This window comes from Eptesicus fuscus, chromosome 10, assembly GCF_027574615.1.
Source record: "Eptesicus fuscus isolate TK198812 chromosome 10, DD_ASM_mEF_20220401, whole genome shotgun sequence".
NCBI lineage: Eukaryota > Metazoa > Chordata > Mammalia > Chiroptera > Vespertilionidae > Eptesicus > Eptesicus fuscus.
In genome coordinates, this window is record NC_072482.1 from 60,137,917 (window position 1) to 60,157,914 (window position 19,998).

The window sequence follows — 19,998 nt, forward strand, 5'->3', positions numbered from 1 at the left end:
GGCTCCACCAGAACCTGAACTGACAGAGAAGTTCATCCAACAAAGGAGAAACTTCCTTCCACGATGTTTGAACCATTGCTAATGAATACGTTCAAACCCAGATTTACCACCCTCACAGCGCCTGTGGTCACTTCACGTGGTCCTTTTCTATGGCGGGCTCTGCGGTAACGCATGCCCAGGCCTCGTATGGAGCTTAAGAATTCTAAACCGTTTCCATCAGACTTGCAAAATTTGCCCAACGTTCACACTTTTCCTCTGTCATCTTCCTGTTTCAGGTTTACTCCATCTCCAGGCATAACCGTGGAGAGGCAAGGAGCCCTAAAACACAGCCGGTGGGGCTTCAGTATCAAACTGTTCCAGAACCCTTCACACCTCCGTGGACATGCCACACTGCGCCAGGGAGATGCAACATATTCCGAAGGGTAATGAATGGTTCCATGTGGCCTCGATTTCTTTTAAGTTCCATATCAACGTTTTAAAAGTAATCTCTATTTAAGATTCCAATTACAGGGCATTTTCGGACATATGCTCACTTCACAAGTTTTCCCAAGAGGAGACATGGAGTAGATGGACCACCCACCAAGACGGGTGCCACCTGCTGCAGGCCAGTCAGCCAGCAGCGTTGCATTGATTCTGCCTCTAGGTCTCCTGTCCCTTGGAGTAACCTGTCAGATCTTACAATAGGATTTTCAAACTCCGAGCTTACTGCTGCTTTCAGAAGAGTTGAGCGCTTCCTTCAACTGGCAAACAATCACCTGGGTCCTGTGTCTTCAAGGGCCTACAATCTTGTTGGGAAGAAAAAAAATTAAAAACAAGTAAGAAGTACTTTGATTTCAAACCGACTAAGGTGTGTTTTTTATAGCCTCTTGTTCCTTGATTGTATTTTCAAGCTGCTATTTTATTCGATATATTTTAAGCACCCTATTTTCTATGTCTGCTTATTAAAATACTCCAAATCTTTGTGTGTCTGACCTTACTTCCCTCCCACCCCCACTCCAGAAAGAATTGGCATCACTGTATAAGTTTAAGGCAGAAAACATGATGGTTCCATGTACAGATATTGTGAAACGATGGCCACAACAGGTTCAGCTGGCATCCATCGTCTCATATGGATACAATAAAAAGAAAAAAAAAGGAAGAAGGAAAAAGACTTCTCTTAGGATTTACTCTTTTAACAACTTTCCTATATGTTATAAAGCTAACCTTACTTTTTGTTTCCATTTGCCCCTAGGAAACCTTGCTTTCTTGTTTGTGTTGTGTTTCCTATCATGAGCATCTGCTCCTGAAACTGTATCTGAGGGCGCCCTTAGGGACCGAGGCTCAGGAGAGTCCTCCAGGGAGTTTGTGGGTGCTCCTGCCAGTTGTTTGGAGCACTCCAAACTTGGGCTCGTTAAGTTTTTTATTCCATTGTATCGTAAATTTGGGTCACGATCTTATATGCAGACCACAACATAGTTATGAACGTCCAAGGAAGATTTTTATTCCTCCATCTAGTCCCAGGATCAAGACAGGCATACATTTTTTTTTTGGGGGGGGATGCTCTCTTCTGCATAGCTGGTCAATTTCACATTCATCTTCACTTTGGCTCATTGGAGTCCCAGTTTTATGGGAGAGGATCTCTCTCTCTCTCTCTCTCTCTCTCTCTATCTCTCTCTCTCTCTCTCTCTATATATACATATATATATATATATATATGTGTGTCTGTGTGTGTGTTTTATTTTGTATGATTTTTTTCCCAGCTGTATTAAGATATACTTGGCATATAACATTGTGTAAGTTTACAGTGTACAATGTGATGATTCAATATAATGTATAGTGAAATGATTACCAAAATAATGTTAGTCACCTCACATAGTACTCTTTTTCTGTATGTGTGTGGTGAGAATGCTTAAGAACCACTCTTTCAGTAACTTTAAATATGCAATATGTATTATTAACCATGGTCACCACGCTGTACATTAGGCATCTTAGGCATCTTCTAGCTGGAAGTTTGTGCCCTTTGACTAATATGTCCCCATTTCCCCCAGGCCCTGCTTCTGTGAGTTGGGCTTTTTTTTTTTTTTTAGATTCCAGTAAGTGAGATCACATAGTGTTTGTCTTTGTCTGACATTTCACTTAGCATAATGCCCTCAAGTTTCATCCATATTGTCGCCAATGGCAGGATTCCCTTCTTTTCTCTGGCTGAGTAATATTCCATGGCTGCCACATTTTCTTTATCCACTCAGCCCTCAATGTACATGGATTGCTTCCATGACTTGGCTGTTGTGAGCAATGTGGCAGTGAACACGGACGTGCAGATAGCTTGTTGAGATAGTTGTTTTGTTCCCTTTGGATATATACCCAGAAGTGAGATTGCTGGGTCATATGGTAGCAACCTCCACACTGTTTCCATAGTGGCTGCACCAAGTTACACCGAGAGAGGCTCTTACTATGCTCAAGACCTTGGACAGCCCTGGGGCTCCCTCCTCGGTCTCTCAGCCTCTGCACACCTGTTTCAGTGGAAGCTTCAGGACACTAGCTTGCTGGGTTTTCTAGGAGCTTGCTCAATCCCCAAGGGCCCCACCTTAATTTTGGTTTTGGTCTTTGTGGTTTTATCGCCAGCTCCTTGATGTATTTTTTTTAAAGCAAAAAATATTATGCAGCTTTTGTTTTCATCATGAGGTTTGTTCTGAATATCCACTCCACCATATTAAATTGGAGCACTTTAAAAACAAGATTGGATCATGTATAATCAACTGCTAACCAGAGCTGAGTTACAGTTTCTCAAGTGTTTCTATTCCCTTCAGAACAAATCTTCATCCTCAGAACACCAGACTGTGGCTGAGTAGAGAAAGGGCAATGGTGTGCTGGCCAACTGACTCTCAGAAAGAAAAAAAAAAAATAAGGAAGACTTGATTGTCGGCATTTGCCAACTTCTGTAGGGTAAATACTCTCATAATGGTCCATCTCAAGCTACCAATCTGATTCCCTGAACCAAGAGTTTGGAAGAGATGCTCACAGTGGCTTTTTAAAAATATACATTTTTATTGATTACAGAGAGAAAAGGGAGAGGGAGAGTGAGAGAGAGAAACATCAATGATGAGAGGGAATCATTGATCGGCTGCCTCCTGCCATACTGGGGACTGAACCCAAAACCCGGGCATGTGCCCGGAATGGAAAATGAACCGTGACCTCCTGGTTCATAGGTCAACACTCAATCACTGAGCCACGCCAGCCGGGCACACAGTTGCTTCTCATGAACTGCAATGAGCCAACTGTAGCATACCACTGTAGAGGGAGAAGACACAGTTAGGGTAGCCAAGTTCAAATGCCTAGAGGTTAATCAGGATACACAGATGAGGGAAGAGGACCTGGGGATGAGGAGGTGAACTGGAGAGCACATTGTGGCCATTGTGTTATCGGTTCCTCTACTTTTTCAAGAAGGGTTAGATCTGACTTTTAGGTGAAATCTCCTTTTTAAATGTTGGCAATTGATTAAAAATAACTTTAAAAGCATGTGAGAGAGCCAAAAAACAATCCGAGGGGGCAGATTTGGCCAGACAACTACCAGCTTTCGGCTGGTTGGATTAGTGCTTGGGGTTATATGTGCTTGTCTGGTTTCAGCAGCCCAGTTTTTCTAGGCCAAATGGCCATATAAAGAAATACTGTTGGAGAGACATTGCAGGGTTGGGGGAGGAGCACACACCATGGATTCTGACAAACTTCATTTCAAATCCTGTGTCTGCCCACTCACTGTGTGCTGTAGGGCAAAACCTTGTAGAATCAGAGGCATGGTTCCTGCTGGGTTAGGTTGTTTACAGATAAAGTGAGATATTAAGTGTATGGTATCTGTCCCTTTGTGTGTAGGTTTTTCTTATGGCTCTATCATCTTTCTTAAGCAGAATCCAGTTAGTTATAGCTGAGCACAAACACTGGAAAGAGCGGAAGAGAGACCTCTAGCTCAGTGTTCTCAACCTTCATTGCCTTCAATTTATCTGGCAAAGATTAAAAAATATATATCAATACTAGACTCAACACAAAGATTTCAATTCAGTTGATCTAAGATGGAGTCTGGGCATCACTATTTTAAAAAAACTATATGTTTTTGTTGATTTTAGGGAGAGGTAGGGAGAGGGAGAGAGAGATAGAAACATCAATGATGAGAGAGAATCATTGATTAGCTGCCTCATGCATGCTCCCTGCTGGGGATTGAGCCCACAACTTAGGCATGTGCCCTGACCGGGAATCAAACCATGACCTCCTGTTTCATGGGTTGACACTCAACCACTGAGCCACACCAGCCGGGCTGGGCATCACTATTTAAAAAAACACCTCCCCTGCCCTAGCCAGTTTGGCTCAGAGGATCCCTAGTAGGGGGCATGCAGGAGGCAGCTGATCAGTGATTCATCATTGATGTTTCTCTCTCTCTTTCCCTTTACCTTCCTCTCTGAAATCAATAAAAATATATTTAAAAATAAATTTAAAAATTAAAAAAAACCTCCCTTAGTATTCTAATTGCAAATGCTTTAGATTCATAATCTCATTTAAGCCAAACCTTCCAACAATCCTAGAAGGTATTCTCATTTTATGAATGAGGAACTGAGGCTTAAGCTATAATAATAAAAGGGTAATATGCTAATTAGACTGGACGTCCTTCCTGACAAAGCTGGGTGCCGGAGGGAAGTCAGTGCCGGGGGAAGGAAGGCCTACTCTTGCACGAATTTTCGTGCATTGGGCCTCTAGTGGTTAAATAACAGCACAGAGTCACATAGCTGATAAATGAGGAGAAAAGACTTAACCTGAGAGCTTGACTTCTTAACCCTCGTATGGTTCAGCATTCCTGTACCTATCTCATATGGTCTTTGTGAGACTTAAATTAAGCACTGCAAATAAAGTGCTTCGTTTTAGGACTGGAACATATTAAGTGTCAAATAAAAGTTAGCTATCATTATAACACCAAAACAGAGAGATTCTTTCCCACTTTCTCTTGTTTATGAAATTCTTTGTCACATAAACCTTCCATCTTTTTTGGATCCTCCTCTTTTATCCTCCTCTGTAAACGTATATAGTTGTCTTCCAAATGAAACATAAGACAGTCACTGTACTGACCTGGGCGGGGGGCAGAAGGGGTTCAGAATAGGCCTCTCCAAGAAGAGTGACTTTGGCATGTGAATTATTTTGAGCTAAAGGCAGTTGAGACCCTGTGAGCTCAGGAGAAACTCCTGCCTCTTCCTCACAAGAATCTAAATTGGGGGCTTTACCCAAAATGAGAGTTATCATCAGAGATAAACTTTATGACCTACCTATAGGGCAAGGCAAACTTCTAGCTACTGAACATCTCTTATCTCCTTCAAATGGCCTTCCTCCCCTTTGAAGCCCTAGGCACCTTACCTCATCCTTAGGGCAAGATGCCATATATACCTCATTTTCCCTGTCTCTTAACTTCTCATATATGTGGGGCTCCCATACATATGTGTGTATGTAACTTCCCATACATACTAGTATGTATGTATGTAACTCAATTTGGTCACTTTCTGTTGTTGATCTGTCTCATGTAGATCTAATTATTAGACCAGCTGAAAGAACCTAGAAGGGTAGAGTGAAATTTCTTCTTTTCCCACAGGGCTCTGCCTGGGTATGCCATGCTGAAAGGAGGCAAAGAGGAAGAGGGAAGAGCCCCAGATACTCTTGGAGAGGATGGTGATGAAACCTGTCTGGAAGGGAAGCCAAAGCTCAAGCTCTTTGGTACATAATGTTCAGTAAATTCTTTTACACGTAAATAGTTTGCTGAGAAGTAGAGAATCAGAGGAAGGGACTAATAAGAGTGTCAAAGGAAAGGGAGCAGCTAGCTATAGACGTGAATATTAGGGATCCTACTTTCCATCTCAGTCACATACAGGGTAGGGCAAAAGTAGGTCTACAGTTGTATGTGAAACAGAGTTTATTCTTATATTACTAGAGGCCCGGTGCATGAAATTCGCACACAGGTGCGGTCCCGAGGCCTGGCCAGTGATCAAAGTATGAGCGTCTGGTGTGGAAGGGCAGGTCCCAGCTGACCTCTGGGTCCTGGGCAGCACCTGGGCCCCCATGCGTCCCCCTTTGCCTGAGTCATCGGGCCCCTGCCCAGCTCCCTCAGCGCCTGGGAGCCAGGCAGCGGCCTCATCCCCCGCCGCCGCCGCTGGTCACTGTCTGCAGGGCGATCGGTGGGGCAATCGGGGCCCCACTTGCACCCACCTTGGCCTGGCACCACCCTGCTCCACCATCCTGCCACGGTCCCGATCTTGTCAGGGCCCATCAGGGCTGGCAGCGCCTCCACTGCTGCCCACTGCCAGTGTTGTGTCGCTGATGCCTGCCATGTTCCGCGCCACCCCCTGGTGGTCAGCGCACATCATAGCGAGTGGTCGAACTCCCAGTCAAGGGGACAATTTGCATATTAGGCTTTTATTATATAGGATGGACTAGAGGCTCGGTGTATGAAATTTGTGCACGGGTAGGGTCCCCAGGCCTGGCCGGCCATCAGGGCCGATCGGGGCCTTCTGGCTGCCAGCTGGGGCCTTCCTTCCCTGGCTGCCAGCTGGGGCCTCCCTTCGTTCTGTGCCACCCCCTGGTGGTCAGCACATATCATAGCGAGTGATCGAACTCCTGGTCTCCCGGTCGAACTCCCGAGGGGACACTTTGCATATTAGCCTTTTATATATATAGATTAATTACTGTATTACTTTCCATATAAACAACTGTAAGTCTACTTTTGCCCCACCCTGTATTTGTCTGGAGGCTTATACTGTGTTTGCGTGTCCTGTCTTCATTGCTGAGACAGACATAAAAGCCAACCCACGAGGTTAAATGAGCACTTTGCTGACAGGCAGCATGCTCAGTCCCTAATATTTAGGCTCTGGAATCTACTCAGCTTGTTTAGGTGAAACATTAAAAAATTTGTGTTCCTCCAGTAACTGAATTTACAAAACAGAGTGGACAATTACCACCTTAATTTGTAGAAATAAACAGGGTATAAAAAGAAAGTGGGGGAAGTTTTGACCAAAAATTCTACCTCAAAGGTCATGATGGTATTACTTCTTGACCAACAACCTTAACTTACTCAGCTTTCATATACTAAAAACTTGGGTGGTGGTGGGGGGAAGGTTTAGGGGTTTGGAAAAGGATCAAGGAGGCCTTTAAGATAAGGTGACCAGATCGTCCCGCTTTTGGTGGGACAAAACCGATTTTTAACAATTTGTCCCGCATCCCACTGCGTTTTAAAAAAGTCCCTATTTTCTTTCCAAAAAAAAAAATCGGGACTGTCCCGCCAAAAGCGGGACGATCTGGTCACCTTACTTTAAGATCAAAGCAATTTTAGGATAAAAGAGAACAATTACTAAGATTCAACCTCTGCCCTAACCGGTTTGGCTCAGTGGATAGAGTGTCGGCCTGCAGACTGAAGGGTCCCAGGTTCGATTCTGGTCAAGGGCATGTCTTGGTTTCGGGCACATCCCCAGTAGGGCGTGTGGCAGCTGATTGATGTTTCTCTCTCATGATATTTATCTCTCATCAATGTTTCTAACTCTCTATCCCTCTCCCTTTCTCTCTGTAAAAAATCAATAAAATATATTTAAGAAAAAAGATTCAGCCTCTGAGTTTTCAAAGGTTTGCCATAGGGCCAAATTCAATGGTAAGTTCTTTGGGTAAGATGCACATTTACCAAGTTGAACATTTGTAGCCACGGCCATTTGAAGTATTGAACCTCCATTCGTTTGAAACTTGCCTAATACTATATGACCTCTTGTATTTGTTTTGTACTGTTTTAAACTCTTGAAATACTGAACTTTTCAACACTGTATGTCTTATTCCCTCCAACTGAGACTGTAAGCTCTTGGAGAGAAATGCCTGTTTTATGCCCCTCACCCCCATTCCTTACCAAGAGGGTCAACCTTGAACTGAACCTTGAACTCTTTCATTTTTTGGAACGCCCTTGGGATATGCATTCTGAAAATGGACACAACATGTTTTTAGTGAAAATCTAATGGCCAAGAGCCCAGCCAATGTAAACACATTCTTTCTACGTCTTCACTTTAATGACAAAAGACTGTTTAGATTTAGAGAAGAAAGAGAGTGGATTTATTTTACAGTGTGTTAAAGTATTGGAAACGAAGCCACTGAGAGTTCTTTGGATTTTATGCGGTATCATGGTGCAAAGCCCAGGCCTCCCTGTTATCCTCAAAGCTGAACAACAGATCCCAGGCAACATAGTTACCCCCACCCCCACCCCCACCCCATGGGCACTTGAAGCTGACAGTTGTTTTGCATCAGGGTCCGCACCACCAGGCTATAGACCAAATGCAAACTCAGGGCTTTTCAGCGGACAGGCCCACAATGAGAGGAGCAGAGGAGCAACCCCAGAACGCAGTCAGACGCCGCCTTTCCAGCATTCCGCTTCTGAAGAGAACCCCAAGTACCAGAAGCGCATCTGTACATGGGCAGAACTGTAAGCCTGAGAGACGGACGGGCACATATGGACTGGGGACATTCAGAGCAAGAGAGCGAGGGCACAAACCACGCAGGGTGATGGAGTCCACCTGCGGCCAGGGTGCTGTGTGCTAAGGGAGTATGTGGGCGTGTGAAATCTGCTCCGGAACCGGTGGCCGCGCAGTCTGGCCTGGCATGGCTTCCAGGTCGAAGAGAAGCAGGTGGCTTTGTTCCCGGAATGTGGATGAGGGAGCCGAGCCCGGGCTTAGAGAAGACAATGTTCCCCGGCGGCGGGAACTCGTCATCTACGCCAAGGCTTGGACAGAGCGTGAAACTCACTCTCCAGCTTCCCGGCCCAAGCTTCGGACGGAGCCGGAAGCCCGCAGGGGAGACAGCCTCGATGGCCAGCAAACAGCGCCCTCGGGAAGCCGCGGTGCGGGCCCCGCCGCGTCCCCCAGCGAGCGCGGCGGCTCCAAGCTCCCGCCACTCTCCCGCGCAGCCAGCACTACATTCCATTTAAAAATAACACCCACGTGCGCCGGTAAACAAGCGCGCGCAGTTGGCGGTGCCGCGCGCTCCGGGCGAGCCAGTGCGGCGCGCGCCCGCCCTCCTCCCGCACGTGTCAGCCGACTCCGCCCGCGCCGTTCGGGCGCAGCTCAGGCTCCTCCCCCTCGGCTGGCCGCGTGCCGCCCCCGAGCCCTGCGCGCCGGGGCTCCCAGGCCCGAGGGCCCCCGTGTGATGCCAGGCGCGCTCCGCTGAGTGCTCCCCAACTTTCCTCCTCTGATGCTTCCGCTTCGCGGCGAGACGCCTCGCCCCAGGTCTGCTCCTTCCCTCCCGTCACCACTCCAGCCCTCTCGCGTCCCCCTCCGGTTAACTTTCCCTCCGCACGCGGAGGGTTGGCTTCTGGTTCCTCCCCTCCTACCTCCCACCGCTCCTTAGAATTTTACTCGATTGTTTATTATTTGCTGGAGGGCGGGGGACGGAGAGGAGCGTCCGGGACCTAGAGAATGGTGGCCGCGGCCAGTCAGCGCGCGGCGTGGCTTGACGAGTAAGCGGCGCAGCGAATGGCTTCGCGGTGTGGAGCTCTGGGGTCACGCGCGTGTGGATACAATGACATCATCTGTTTGTACGCGTCGAACTAGCTTGGTGCAGGGGCGGGGCCGCACGTCACTTGAGTGACGGGGCCCTGCGCAAAGCCTGGAGCCTGGAGCCGGCCGGGTGGGCGGGCTTCTGCGTAGGCTGGGTTGGGCTTTTTTTGTGTGTGGGGCGCTGCGGAGCCCGCTTTAGACTCTATCTCCAGTGGAAGGATTTAAGATAAAAAAAATTAAGTTTTGAGGTGCAAGTAGCATGTAGTGCATTCTTAGTGCACAGATGAATGATTTAGGCACTGATAATTGGAGAAAGACTTGTAAAGAGGTCTTTTTTTTTTAAAAAGTAAAAAATGCACAATTAGACGTTTGCAGTCAATTTGCAAATTAGAATCAAATTATTTCCCATTCACAATTGTTCAAAATCTGCCCTTGCGTTTAGGAATGGGGGAATAATTTGCCTTTCTTTTTTTGAGTTAGTTACACTTCTCCCCTCGTTTGCCACGAAATCCATGAAAAGTGAAACACGATTTCGGTCCGGCGTTCCGGGTAAGAGATTCAGTGCAAACCTCTTGGTGCCGGATCAAATCTGAGGGCATCAGCTTATCGAAGTCCTGAAGGCTTGACCAACATCTTCACTTGTCAGTATTTCCACGCCGAGGTAACCCTTGCCATCTGCGGTCGGCATCTTATCTCGGGTGTTGCTTGGTGTCGGGTTCTGCATGGGAATCGGACACCAGGGCGTACCCAGAGCCCAGCGGAGGACGCTCTCCACGGGGACCCTGGGTGCGAGGCGCCCTGCCCCGTGAGTCAAGGATACCAATCCACTGCACTAGTAAAGCGTTTGGGGCTCTGCGCCCCCCTCTGCCTTCTTCTCCTGGGCCCGCACCGCGCTTTGTTGTCGTTGAGGCTCTGGGGCAGGGAGGCGGATCCCCGGCGGGGAAGGCTGCGGGAGCCCGCCGAGTCCTGGCCCGCGGCGCGCGCCGGGACACCCACGCCTGCAGCCCGGCGGAGCCGAGCCGCGCAGGCGCGCACGCGAGCGCACAGACACACACGGACACCAGCACTCCCCGGCTCGCCGCCCAGCCCTCCCCCTGGGCGGAGACCCACCCGCCCGCCGTCATCTTAGGTTGAGGCACCCTGCGTGTGTCTATAACTTTGTGCTGCTGCCGCGGCCGCCCTGCTCGTGGAAGGGAAGAGGAGGAATGTGGAAGGCGGCGGCGCGCAGGCTGACAGGCGGTTCCTCGGGCGGGCTGCGGTGGCGGCCGGAGCGCCTCTCCTTCGCCAAGGTTGCGCGACCCTTCGCCGTGCCCCGGGCCCGCGCGGGATTGTGCGTCCTCTCCCCTCGTCCCTGAAGGGAAGGAACCGAGGTAGGCGCCGGAGCTGTGCAGCGGGGCGGCCGCCTGCCCGGTGACTCCGGATCTGCTTCCGAGCTGGGCCAGGCGCTTCCCTTTTCCCTCCCCGTGACTCGGTTTGCGCGCCCCTCTTCTCTCCCGCTCGTGTTTTTAAAGGACTTGTGCGAAGGGGGGGAAAACTGTCAAGATGGCAGCAGCGGGAGCAAGGAGGTGATGAACGTGCTGGTCCGGGTTTTCTTGCGACCCGGGAGACTTGGCGCTTCCCGACCTGTTGGAAGATTTATGTTCTGACTTGCCCCCCCCCCCCCCCCCCCGTCCTTTACTGGGAAAGGGGTGGAGGGCAGAGCGTCCGTGAGAAAATAAACCACACCAAACCCCAAAGTAGCCCTTTCTGCTAAGCTCGACCCTCTGCGAACACCCGCCAAGCTGCTTGCCCCCCTTCTTCCCGTATTTTCTTTTTTTTTTCTGGAAGTGACAAGGGCCCGTCTGCACTCGGACCCGCGTTCGTCCTCGCGGCCCGCGGGCCGAGAGGGGAGAAGGGGGCTGCCTGCGCTGTCCCCGGCCTCGGGCCCGTCCCCGAGGAGGGGGTTGGCAGGGGGGCGCGGTGGTTGCCGGACCGGGGAGGCGGAGAGGAGCCGAAGACGCCAGACTTCGGGCCGCGGCGCCGCGGGAAGCACTCGAACGGGCCCGAGCGAAACATAAACAAACGCACGCCCGCCCGGGCTCGGGCTCGAGGGAGGCTAGGCTGCGCCCGCTCCCGGGCCGCCCGCTTTTAAAGGCGCGGCCCGCGCCCCTCCCCCGGCCCGCCCCTCCCCCTTCGTCCCCGCCCAGCACCTAGCCCCGGAGACCTGCAGCTCCGGCGGCGGCGGCGGGGGGAGGGTGCTACCCCGTGCGAGCCCGTCGATTCGCCGGCGTCTCCCCCGCGGCCTGACCAGGGGGCGGTGTCTGCTGCGCCAGGTTCGGGACGCACGTCTGCAAGTCTGCCTGCTCCTGGAAGGCGGGCGCGGTGCGGTCGGGGAGCGGCGCGGCGGCTGAAGACTTGCCGAGGACTGGGCTCCAGACCGGGATAACCAACTCCCCTTTTCTCTCCACTCGTACTTCCCCAGGCGGCGGCAGTAGCGGCGGCGGCGGCGCCCGGGAGTCCTCGCCTTCGCAGCGTCCCCGTCCCTCCCCCGTCGCACCCCGCCCGGGCCGAGAAGGGGAGCGCGAGAGCCCGAGCCGCGGGCGGGCGGGCGGGCGGCGAAGATGGCAGAGGCGCCGGCCTCCCCGGCCCCGCTCTCTCCGCTCGAAGTGGAGCTGGACCCGGAGTTCGAGCCGCAGAGCCGACCGCGCTCCTGTACGTGGCCCCTGCAGAGGCCGGAGCTCCAGGGAAGCCCGGCCAAACCCTCGGGGGAGGCGGCCGCTGATGCCATGATCCCCGAGGAGGAGGACGACGAAGACGACGAGGACGGCGGCGGGAGGGCCGGCTCGGCCATGGCGATCGGCGGCGGCGGGAGCAGCGCGCTGGGAGCCGGGATGCTCCTGGAGGACTCGGCTCGGCTGCTGGCTCCCGGAGGGCAGGACCCGGGGTCTGGGCCAGCCCCCGCGGCGGGCGCGCTGAGCGGAGGGACGCAGACGCCGCTGCAGCCTCAGCAGCCACTGCCGCCGCCGCAGCCGGGGGCGGCTGGGGGCTCCGGGCAGCCGAGGAAATGCTCGTCGCGGCGGAACGCCTGGGGGAACCTGTCCTACGCCGACCTGATCACTCGCGCCATCCAGAGCTCCCCGGACCAGCGGCTCACTCTGTCCCAGATCTACGAGTGGATGGTGCGCTGCGTGCCCTACTTCAACGATAAGGGCGACAGCAACAGCTCTGCGGGCTGGAAGGTGCGTACCTATCTCGGGCGGTGGAGGGACTCGCCGGCCTCCTGCGCAGCGCCAGACTCCCCTTCGCTTCGTCGAGCGCGCCTACCGGCGTTGGGGACTGGGGTTGGCAGAGAGCCTAGGCTGTGGGTCTTTGGGGAGTTTGGTGTGACCCCCCAAGGAAGGGTACCTGGGGCGCAGGGGGGAAGGAGGCTCCCTGGAAAGTTTCGGGGCATGGCCAGGTTCTGAGAAGGGGCGAGGGACTTTGGAGAGGGAAGGACAGACGGACAAGAGTGCTTTAGCTGTACTCCGGGACAGCGCGGAGCAGGTAGGTCCGAGGCCAACTTTGGAGTAGAAGTCACCCTAGCGGGGGTGCGGCGAGGACGCCGCGGTTGGAGTGCGGGGACGTGGGGTTGTGTTTGGGACCCGGTGCCTGGAGGAGGAGTTGGATCTGAGTTTTCCAGGAGCTGGGTGCGTTGTCACTAGCTGGGTGAGAACCCTTGGGTCCATGTTTTAACGTCCACCGGCATGCAGCTGTCACTAGAAAAACCAGTGGTTGCAGATATTTCCCTGGCGGGCTCTCCGTTAACACCTTTATTGCGCAGAGAGGTCTTTTCAGTGAATCTGTCCCCAGTAGCCTCTGAGATGTCCTGGGGACTGGAAGAGGTCAGCTCTGCCATCTCAACGCGGTGTGGCCGCACCTGCTGCTCCGGCTGCAAGGCCTGGACTCTGGCCTTGTTTGAGGTGGGGTCCAGGTGTGGAGGCCTGGAGGCCCGGTGCCTCACTTAGGCCTTTGGAAGGGAGGTTTGGTGGCAGGGCTAGGCTGTAATGGCTTCTACCAGTAAGTGAACCTGGAGAGAGGCGCTCTACTGTTCCTTTTCAGCCTCTTGGGGGCACTGGACACGTGGTAGGGAGAGAGGTGTGGAAAGGCCTATGATGTAATGACTTCCTGCAGTTGGGCATCGAAAGAGATTAGCTCCTGTGCCCTTGCTGATACCCAGCTGCTTAGCTCCTCCTGGCCCCTTCCCCCAAGATATGAATGTGTCAGTGCCAGGCGAAAGAGACTCCTGAGCATTTGGAGATACTGATTGCTTATCAGTTGCTTCTATTTGCAATTAGTTGCTGCTTTTTTTTTTTTTTAATTAAAGAGTTAGTTGCTTCCTCCTTCTGTCCCTTCCTTTATTGTCTTTGGGGAGCCCTGTATCTTCCTGGGTTTCAATAGGTGTATAAAATAACATGTAGTGGAGAATTGAAGCGTTGGAGAGGAGGCTGTATATGAAAAACTAAATAATTTAGTGTATTGAGTTTTAATTTGCTTAAAAATAAAGCCCTTGTAAAGTTCCTTAAAAAATTATGGCCAGTATTGGAGAGGCCTTGTTTAAATTTAAACCTTGTTTAGATTAAACAGACTTTAAAAGCAAAATGTGTGCTTTGATATTATTCCACAAATCTGTTCCATTTCCTTTAACAAATGCTGACAGTATGAGTGCTACATATGATCTAATTTTATTGCGTTGCAAAGAAGTGCCAGTTGTGTGATAGGAGGGCTCTTTAGAGAAAGGCCGAGAGTTCTGTTTCACAGCAGTGCTGATGTGATACCTTTCAAAATTGAGTTTCCAAGTGGATAGCAAGGGTTAATCTCAGTGTACAGTATCAGGAAGGGGCGAGTTTACAGGATCTAGGAAGATAGATTTAGGGTTTTGGAGTATTTTTCAAGTTTCTCACACTTGGAATTTAGTCCTGCATGTTTTGAATTTGGTGCATAGATACTATTAATTGCAAGTTAGCTAACTTTAAAGTTAGTTAATAAAGTTAAAGTAGGGAGGGTATTCAGCTTTCCTATGATTTTACCATTAAGAAGTAATTTCATGCTATTGTCCTTATAGGCAAAATAACATTTGATTTTTAAAAAAAATTATGTGAGAAAGTGATATTATCAAAAGTAACTGAATTGCTAATTATATTTTTATTATAGCTTGCACAGCTTGCAGTTGAGATTTTGGGCCTAGTCATAAACTTGGTGGTTTTATGTCCTAAACATTTTTTGGTTTCATAGTTCCTTTTTTCTTTCTCTGCTGTCTTATTTCGCTTTAACCAAAATTTTATGAAATATTGTAAATTGAAACTCTCAAACCTTAATATGTTTTTTATTTTATTTTATTGATTTTTTACAGAGAGGAAGGGAGAGAGATAGAGAGCCAGAAACATAGATGAGAGAAACATCGATCAGCTGCCTCCTGCACAGCCCCCCACTGGGGATGTGCCCGCAACCAAGGTACATGCCCTTGACCGGAACCGAACCCGGGACCCTTCAGTCCGATGGCCGACGCTCTATCCACTGAGCCAAACCGGTTTCGGCAAACCTTAATATGTTTAATACAGGGCACACATTTTATGATTATTTTTACTGTAAATGGTTACATCAGTTCCACTTCTGAGTATTATGTGATAACTAATTCTTGAAGACTATAGGGTTATCATTTAAAGAGTTTTTGTAAGATGACCTTTATCAAAAGATGCAGCCATGCAAGAACTTCCAAATCTTTGATGATGGAGAAGGCCCTTTGAAACTGGGGCTGGTTTCATATTCTGATTATGACTACTAGCCAACCCTATTTGTGCTTGTGGTTTAGTGGGGGCAGAAGAAGAGGGAAAAGAGAGAGGTCAGGAGCTGATTGTGACCCATATTCATGGGTCCAAGTTTCAGGAGTTGAATCCTATCATGATTAGTCATTTTGGAAGCATCTGTGTGCATTTAAACCACATTACTTTCATTCTGAGTTACGTATTCGAGTTCTTAACCTCTAAAAATGTCTAGAATTCAGGTTACTGTCTCCTAGACATGTGTGTACATAGGCACAGTAGGCAGGGTCCAGGCCTTACTTCTTTTGTGGCTTTTTGGGCGAATGCATTATGAGAGCCTGTAACCAGAATTATGACTCTAGGGGTCATAGAATGAAGGAGGCCTTGGAGATCAGAGTCGAATCAGTGGTTTGAAGCCCTGGTTGCATGTTAGAATCACCTGAGAGCCTTTAAAAAGTATCGATACCCAGAGAACCTGATTTAATTGTGCTGGTGGGTGGATTAGTGTTGATTGTTTAGGGAGGGAGGGAGGGAGGTTTGAAGTTTCTCAGGTGATTCTAATATACAGCCAGGATGAGGTTTGTTGATCTAGTCCAACCCTTTATTTAATAGGCGAAGAACCTGATTCTTGAAGTTAATGACTTTTCTAAGATCACACAGCTAGTTAGTACAGAGGTAATTAGTAGCCGCAGTACTAGAGATCTTTGTTCTTAATCACAAGGTTTTCCTCTTTAAATTGATCTTTTTAAAAGGTCATTTACTACGTAAGTAACTAGTGTAGCCTTAACATAAGTAGAGGTTGCTTTCTTGAAAAACATATTTGCCTCTCAATCTAGTCTTTCAGCATCAGAAAGACAGATGAATGTTGATGGAGGCGGAGGAGTGCATCCTGTTTGTAGAGCTGTCCAGTGCCTATCAGTATGTGTATTTGGGAACTATGACGCGATAAAAGTGGCAAAAAAAAGATAGCATTTTAACAAAAAGAGGATGTTCTTGGTTAACTTAGGTTTGTCAGATACCTGCTGTGCCAGGGAGAAAGGTGGTGGCTCTCTCACAGGTTCCCTTACCTCAGGATTAAAGTAGAAGTGAATAGTCAGATGTGGTTAAGAGGGGAAAAGGTTACATTTCCTTTAATTCCCATTAAACTTACTTGCACTGCACCCATAATTAAACTGTGGAGAGTGGCTCCTCCTGACTTGGGCAGACCTCTAGGACTCCAGCGTTTGCCTTGGAAGGCCTGTTTACCACTTGTCTCCTACGTGCACGCACACACCTGTGTCGCCCATGGATCAGGGCACTGCGCTATTATGCAGCCATGAGTTTCTGTGGTGGCTCACACAGTTTCACAAATGTAGGGTACTGCTGCAGAGGGTGATTCTTCAGCAGGCCGAGTCTGCCTTCGTAGGATAATGTGCACTCGTAGAGCGTCTTCCCCAGGTGAAGAGATGAGGGCTGACCTGCCACATGCATCTTGTTTACGTGCCCACTGTTCCAGTTTTTTTTAGATTAATGCATTCGGTTCTTTTTCAACATACTGTATTAAGAAAGTGTTACTTTAACTGCACTTTTACGGTTAAAAAAATACATATTTAAAGTTTCAAAATGACAAAGTCATAATAATTCCTTATTGTCTCATCATTTTGACCTTAGTCACCTTTGGAGTAACTCACCAAAGGGCCAGGTATGGTGGTGTGTGAGGAATCTTTCTTCTGCTGGGCCCATGTTGCCAAAATGCTATTTTGTAATTTCCTTTGGCAGTACTGTCATCGTCAGTGATTCTCAACTAATATACTTCCTCTTCCTACAGCAGCAATACACTAGGGGGACTGTTTTCCTCTTTTTCAAAGCTGTGTCATCGACCTATGAAGTGAAGAAATTGGCCCTTTTGGACTTCGACCTGTGAGCCCTATGTAGCAGAGAGTCTCTTTAAAAAAAGAAGCGAAGTGTTTGTTTTGATATGTTTATCTCCTTAGAAAATGAAATGAAACTATGCAGACTTATTTTTAGGAGCTTTTAGGAGAGTTCTATTTTAAGAGACTGACACCATACAAGAACATCTTGTAGTTAAACTTTTTAATACTCGTGATTCTTACTTAAAACCTGCAAGATATTTTTATTTGGTAAATTAATGAAGAGGCCTTGTCCCACTAAAAAGTCATTTACTTGCTCTGGAAAAGTTAAGCAGACTCCATCCATCCAAAGATCTTGATTAAAAAATGCAAAGATAAAAGACTGTTTAGGCCTGTGAGCTCTGGTGAGGTATCCCACTTACCCATTGCTTATTTCTGAAGCTGGAGAGAGTATGGGATTTATTTTGTTTTCATACACATTGATCTTGCCTGTAGGGAACAACCTTGATCCTATTCTTGACTCCTCATTTTTCTCCACACCTTTTCCTGTATCGTAAATTGAGGGGTCCTGAAGATTCACTTTGGCTTTTTGCTGCTAAAGAAGTACTTTGGGATGACATACATACAGATGAGTGAGGATCAGCAGATATTACAGCTGAGGTACACTAAGTGAGTAAAAGATTGGGAAGAGAAAATCCTTTTTACCCGTTTGCATCACATGCCATTTCATTCATTCAGCAAATATTTATGAGAGGCATACTGTGTGCAGGGCGTTCTGCTGGCCCCAGAGATCTAGTAGTAGCACAAGACAAATGAGGTTTCAGTTCACAGGAGTTCACAGTCTATTGGGGGAAGACAGAAAATAAACATGCAAATATGTGCTCTGTGAACTTGTCCTTATTGTCCATTCTCTTGCCTTTTTTTTCACATGTGTACTTCTGCTTTCCCTAGTGTTTCAGCTCTGCAAATGGCAAAGTTGGTGTTGAGCTCTGGCTTGAAGCTGGCCTTTAATTCTCTGCAGATTATTTTCATCTTGCTTTGGAGATGCAAGGCCACTGTAATATGCTGCTGCCATTTGGGAGAAGCTGGGCTTTCCCAGATCCACCTAGATTAGAGCGGATCTGGGGCCCTGGACTGATCTGGGAGCCCCAATTTCTGTCTGGTGGGACTGACCTCCCCCTGGAGTGGGTGTGGAGCCTTGACACAAACGAACTCATCTGCAGCTGTTCTTGCCTCAAATTCAGAACTAAAGGAGGTCTTGGAGAGCATCTAACTGGTTTACAGTGTGTCCTCGTGAGCCCAGAGCACTACTGTTCAGTAATGCCTGCTGCTCACCCTTGTGGTTTCACAGCTGTTCGTGCCAGGGCCTCCATTTCTGCAAAGTCTTACTTCATTTGCTCCTATCTGCTCCCCTCCCCCTCCTCCAGGCCGGCTCACACAGAGTGGCTGTGTTTCTCTTTTTTTTTCGTTCTCAGCTCACCTTGCTGAAGAGGCCTACTTTATCCACCCCACCCACCCCTGACTCCTGCCTGTTTCTTTTGTCATTTTTCTGTGACTCCTGTATATTCCCAAGGACAGTGTAGGAGCCTTGAGACAGCACGCAATGTGTCTACCGAACAAACAAGTGTTCCTGATACTTGGAGCTGCTTGTAGGGTCACCATGTCCTGAGCCCACGAGGGGATAGCCTTTTCCGGGGCTTGACGCTGAAAGCGGAGGAGGTGACTCAGGAGTTAGGTTATGTCACATGCTAGAGTCTTTGGATACTTGTAGCTAGGAAGGTGGCCCAAATCTTCGACTTCCTAGTGTTGATGTTGATATGGAGTGGTGTAATTGTGACATGCTGCTCTGCTATCTAAGGCATTTCTCACAGTGTCTTGTTTCCTACTGTAGACGTCCCTGAAAAAACTTGATCAGTGCCAGTCACAACCCATCACAGAAACCGAGGGACACCTGATCATGGGATGACCTTCCATTAAGAGAAAGTTGATACCTAACCTGTCACCTGTGTGTGTATCCCACTTTATGCAGCATCAATATGTACTGTCCAGAAAGAGTCACCATGGAGTTGTTCCGCCTCAAGTTGACGTATCCACTTATAGGAGCCAAGTTGTATAAAGCTACGTTGTCCACAATGTTCTGCGTTCGGGGGCATCCGTCTCAGACGTGCTTGAAGTTTTATGTCCATGGATTGGAAAATAGATGTCACCTATGAAGGGAGAAGAGAAAGCAAGCCGTCTTTTCGAGAGGGACCTTTTCAGGGGGGCCTGTCTGTAGCTCTTTGGAGGTAGCGTTTTCTGAACAGGTGGTTAGGCTCGTGATTGTGATAAAAGACCCCAATTTTGATCACATCACCGCCACAGACAAACTCAGTACCTTTAACCATTTATTCTTAACCAAACAACTCTTATTTCTTAGCATCACAATTTCCCCAATTGGAAAAGAAGTAAAGTAGCAGGTATTCATAGATTTTTTAAAAAAAATTTAAACTCTTAATTGTTCCATAGACTTTTGTGATGTATTGCTCCATCAGTTTCCCATGAGTTGAGAGGATGGTAAAACGTAAATATATGATTGGAGTACTCTGGGCTTTTCTAGAGTGTGCGTCTTCCACTCTTCAGTTGGACTTTTTTTTTTTTTTTTTTAGACTTTTATTGTGAGAGATTTTTTTCCTTTGCAGTGCGGCGGTTAACTAGTATGGGATCACATTACAAAATGAAACGGACTAACTTCTCTGATGGGCTGAGGTCCTTCCAGTAACTGGCTGCTCGGGTAATCCCTTATGGTGAAGATGCCAGGTTAACTTCTGGGTGCTCGCCGGGTCTGCATGCCCAGATGCACCCCAG

The 19,998-nt window shown here is 48.7% G+C and overlaps 1 protein-coding gene across 4 annotated transcripts in view; it reads left to right on the plus strand.

Moving 5' to 3' along the window:
* Nucleotides 1-10,614: 10,614 nt before the first annotated feature.
* Nucleotides 10,615-19,998, plus strand: part of FOXO3 (forkhead box O3) — a 114,373-nt gene continuing 104,989 nt past the window's right edge. For 3 of the 4 annotated variants that reach the window (XM_008156670.3, XM_054721714.1, XM_054721713.1), the window contains exons 1-2: nt 10,615-10,897; nt 11,989-12,745. In XM_008156670.3, the coding sequence (XP_008154892.1) occupies nt 12,128-12,745 (618 nt within the window). In that variant the 5' untranslated portion in view covers nt 10,615-10,897; nt 11,989-12,127. Of the gene's footprint in view, nt 10,898-11,821; nt 11,840-11,988; nt 12,746-19,998 lie in introns of those variants that run through there. The other variant, XM_054721715.1, reaches the window with a different exon arrangement.